We start from the raw sequence: 4,323 nt of genomic DNA, 5'->3' as shown, positions 1-4,323 counted from the left end.
ACCTCCAAAATCTACACGAAACTCATACATCTTAACAAAAGGAAGATAAACAGTTGAATTAAAAATGGGCAAAGGATCTAAATAGACACTTCTCCAAAATGGACACACAGAGGGCCAAATGGCATATGAAAAAGTGCTTAAGGTCACTGATCATCCAAGAGGTGCAAATAAAAAGGACAGTGAGGTGCCACCTCACACCTGTTAGAATGGCTATCATCAATAAATCCACAAATGACAAGTGTTGTCAAGGATGTGGAAAAAAGGGAACCCTGGTGCACTGCCAGTGGGAATACAGACTGGTGCAGCCACTGTGGAAAACAGTTTGGAGTTTCATCAAAAAATTAAAAATGGAACTGCCATTTGACCCAGAGATCCAACTTCTAGGATTATATCCCAAGAAATCAGAAAACACCAATCTGAAAGAATATATGCTCCCCTATGTTCATAGCAGCACAATTGGCAATAGCTAAGATTTGGAAACAGCCTAAGTGCCCATCAGCTGATTAATGGATTAAAAATGGTGGTACGACTATTCAATGGAATACTATGCAGCTGAGAAAAGAAAGAACTCTTACCATTTGCAGCAGCATGGATGGTCCTAGGGCACATTATGCTAAGTGAAATATGCCAGTGGGAGAAAGAGCCATATCACATGATCTCACTCATATGTGAAATATAACTAACAACAGAAACTGATGAAAAAAATAGACCTAGAGACATAGAAACATGGAACACACTGTCAACCCTCAGAGGGAAAGCAGGAAGGGGAATAGGGGGGAAGAATTCAACCAATGAACTCATGTTCATATATGCATAACCCATGGACACAGACTATGGGGTGGTGCAGACTGGGGGTAGGGGTGTAGGAGAGGGCACTAGGGGTAAAAAAAAAGGGACATATATAACACTTTGAGCAATAAAAAGAAAAGAAAAAAGCCAACTCTAACCAGCCGGGGCAAGGGGCGGCAGTTGTTCTAGTCTCTGGTTGTCTGGTTGTCCTGACATTTTGGTCACTGGATTTAATTATATAAGATTTTTACTGATTTTCAGAGAAGGAGAGGAAGAGAGAGAAACATCAATGTTGAGAGAGAATCATTAATCAGCTGCATCCTGCATGCACCGCTACTGAGGACCGAGCCTGCTCCCCAGGCATATGCCCTCACCTGGAATCAAACCATGACCTCCTGGTTCATAGGTCAATGCTCAAACACTGAGCCACATCGGCTGGGCAACAAGATCTTTTGTAAGTAATTCTTTTATTTATGGTTATTTTTAATGAATAATTGACATAAATATATAATACTCCTAATGCAATCAAAACCAAGAGGAGTATGTGTAAATATTGACTTCATAGTTGGTAAAATACATAACACATTGATGAACCCAAGCAGAAGCTCATTCAGAAAGTTTTATTAGCAATAGGTGTTAAAATTTACAGATATTGTGGAATCAAATTGTCCATACACAGTGAGGCACTCATGGTGAATGCTGACTTATGTTCAAATGAGAGACACACTAGCCAAGTGAACAGTAAATAGAAAATTGTCTAATCCTCTTTGTCCCCTGAATCCTCCTCTTTGGGTTTGGAGAGGAGTTTCATTACTCGGTGTATAGGAGTCTTCACAGACTCATAGTTCCATCCCTTCCTCATAAACATCTTCTCAATCACACCTGGCATCCTGTAGCCCTTGCTTACAATGAAATCTTTGAAGGCAATTGGTCCATAAAGTTCATCAATAATGTCTGGTTCAAGATGCCTTCCATCGGTCAAATGTTCCTTGTCAGGGACGACTTTAGGGTCGGGCAGAGGCTGGCCATTGACCAGCTTTTTCCAGGATTTGGGGTCCAGGTACCATGCTCCATACCTTATCTTCTCCCGTTTGGGTTTATGAGGGTCTTCTGGTTTTCGGAGTTTCCTTTGCCAGTTACCTTCCTGCAGGGAGAATTTTCTCTGCTGTATGTCATCTAGCTGTTTGCAGGGCCTTATCTTCAAAGGAAGCTGGCTTATTTTCTTTATTTTGACTGTATTATGGGTGAGTGGGACCTCTAAGTCAACCTCAAACTGTTTCATGAGGTCCTCTTCAACAATGCCTATGTCTCCAAAATTATCATCGATCCATCTGCAGAATTCACGAATTCTTCTTCTTGATTTTTGGAGCCCAAGATCTTTGGGAATATCCGTTGTGCATTTTGCATTTGTCTCTTCCTCAGGAAACAAACTGAATAAATATGACTGGAGGCTCTCCTTGGCCGTTTGCACGTGGGTTTGGTCTTCAGGTTCCAGGTTGTCCTCCTCGGGAGGTTCCAGGTTGAGCTTCCAGGAAGATACGGGGTGGACTGCCTGGGGAGGCTCCAGTTTCACGGCCTGGGGAGGCTCCAGGATCCCTGCCTGGGGAGGCTCCAGGTTCGCTGCCTGGGGAGGCTCCAGGTTGGTCTGCTCAGGATGTTCTTCACACAGGTGTGTGGGGGTCTTCTTTCTTTCCTTGGTGCCCTCACAATGTGCCCACGTGTCCTCCAGCTTCCTGTCAGGATCTAGCACTTCCAGGACCTTGAGGAGGAGGTCTGGAGGGAGAGCTTCCTCCAGATTCAGGCAGTTCGCCAGGGACTGCTGGGTCAGGCTGGCTTCAATGTTCTCTACAAAGGCCTTCCGTGCTCGCTGGGCTGGCGAGAGCTTGGAACACAGGTCCGCTCCCGTGGGCGGCTGCCTGTGAATCTTTTTGGGCGGAGGGCGGGGAATTCTATGAGCAATCATGGGGAGAAAGCCTTCCCGAGGGCCACGAGTGATCACATCTTCAGCAGATGGACAGCCCGTTCTGAAGTCGTCCAGTCCCTCCTTCACAAATACCCACCGCCGGCTGTCCATGGAGGTGGGGCACTTCCCAAGCTGCTTGTTCTGCCTGCAGAGATAGCGGGAAGGCAACCTGTCCCTGTCCTTGAACCAGGGCTTACATTCCATGCCCAGGGGCAAGGGCTCCAGCGGCGCCGGCCCTAGCAGCCACTTCTTGCTGGGCTCCGGCTTTTTGTCGAGCTTCGGCCCTGACTGCCACGGCTTGATCAGCCCCGACTCTATGAGCGCCTTCTTCCTCAGGTCCGACTTTAGCAGCCACCCCTTGTGGGGCTCCGGTAAGGGCCACTGCTGGCACGCCATGGCGCCCTTGGACCAGACGGCCTCAGGGGTTTGTTGTCCCAGCGGCCCCGTTGCTAGGAGACCATTACCTGGTACTGACTCATTCTTATTCTTTCCTGAGGCGGGTCAGCACGCGCCCCTGCACAGACTGCATTGTCCCGGAATGGCCTGCAAGGTTGCGTTCTTGCTTGTGGTAGAGAACTGTTCCCGTGTATGGGCACACCACAGGTCAGCTGCCCATTCATCTTTTTTTTTTTTTTTTAAATATTTTATTGATTTTTTACAGAGAGGAAGGGAGAGAGATAGAGAGTTAGAAACATCGATGAGAGAGAAACATCGATCAGCTGCCTCCTGCACATCTCCTACTGGGGATGTGCCCGCAACCCAGGTACATGCCCTTGACCGGAATCGAACCTGGGACCTTTCAGTCCGCAGGCCGACGCTCTATCCACTGAGCCAAGCCGGTTTCGGCCCCATTCATCTTTTGATGGACTTTTGGATTGATTCCAGTTTGAGGCTGTTTCGAAATCATGGGGTCACGAATATTTCACGTGTTCACATCGTCATACAAGTACTTTCATTTCTCCTGGATAAATTATAGGTAACAACTGAAAGGCGGGAGCTTCTGAGAGCCATGTTTTTTCTATGTACTCACAGCCGTCAGGTTTTGATATTTGCCCAAATATGGGTGAGGTGAGTGAGGCATTGGGTGTACAACTTCAGATGGCACCCAAAATCCCCCTCAGAAATCAAGATCAATTATCTCTTAAGGTAACATTTCAACATAATCAGAAAAGCAGTGCCATATTAAAGCCTGAGGACAAAGGATAGTTCAGTGCCCTACTACCGATCCTATCCTTATTTCAAAGCCATGTGTTGTTCACCATCCATTTTCTTTTCACAAATAATATTTGCCCTTTTTAGATACTGTTGTGTTTCTTGGAAACAGTTTGGTTCTTTGGGATCCCTTTCAAGATTTGACTTAAATAAACAGAGCCGTTCCCTGTGATAGTACATGGCGAAATACTGTTATACCATGTGGTATGGTTAAGTAACTGTTCCTCACTACTGAAGCAAGACCCTTCCACGTAAATTATTCAGTGCCTGTGCATCTAGTCTGGCTGACAGTAAAGGTCACTATTGCAGGCCCTGTGTGAATATCAGTTATCAAGAATCCTTCCCAGTGGTTTCTTTCC

The 4,323-nt window shown here is 46.3% G+C and overlaps 1 protein-coding gene across 1 annotated transcript; it reads right to left on the bottom strand.

Moving 5' to 3' along the window:
* Positions 1-1,546: 1,546 nt before the first annotated feature.
* LOC132223590 (protein FAM47A-like) lies at positions 1,547-3,148 on the bottom strand. The gene is made up of 2 exons (XM_059678688.1): positions 2,414-3,148; positions 1,547-2,314 (listed from the first exon to the last, which is right to left on the bottom strand). The coding sequence occupies exons 1-2, from the start codon at positions 3,146-3,148 to the stop codon at positions 1,547-1,549; spliced, it is 1,503 nt and encodes a 500-aa protein (XP_059534671.1).
* Positions 3,149-4,323: the final 1,175 nt, after the last annotated feature.

This window comes from Myotis daubentonii, chromosome X (genome assembly GCF_963259705.1).
Source record: "Myotis daubentonii chromosome X, mMyoDau2.1, whole genome shotgun sequence".
Taxonomy (NCBI): Eukaryota; Metazoa; Chordata; class Mammalia; order Chiroptera; family Vespertilionidae; genus Myotis; species Myotis daubentonii.
Note: the sequence above shows the minus strand (reverse complement) of the source record. Positions and strands in the feature narration are given on the sequence as shown.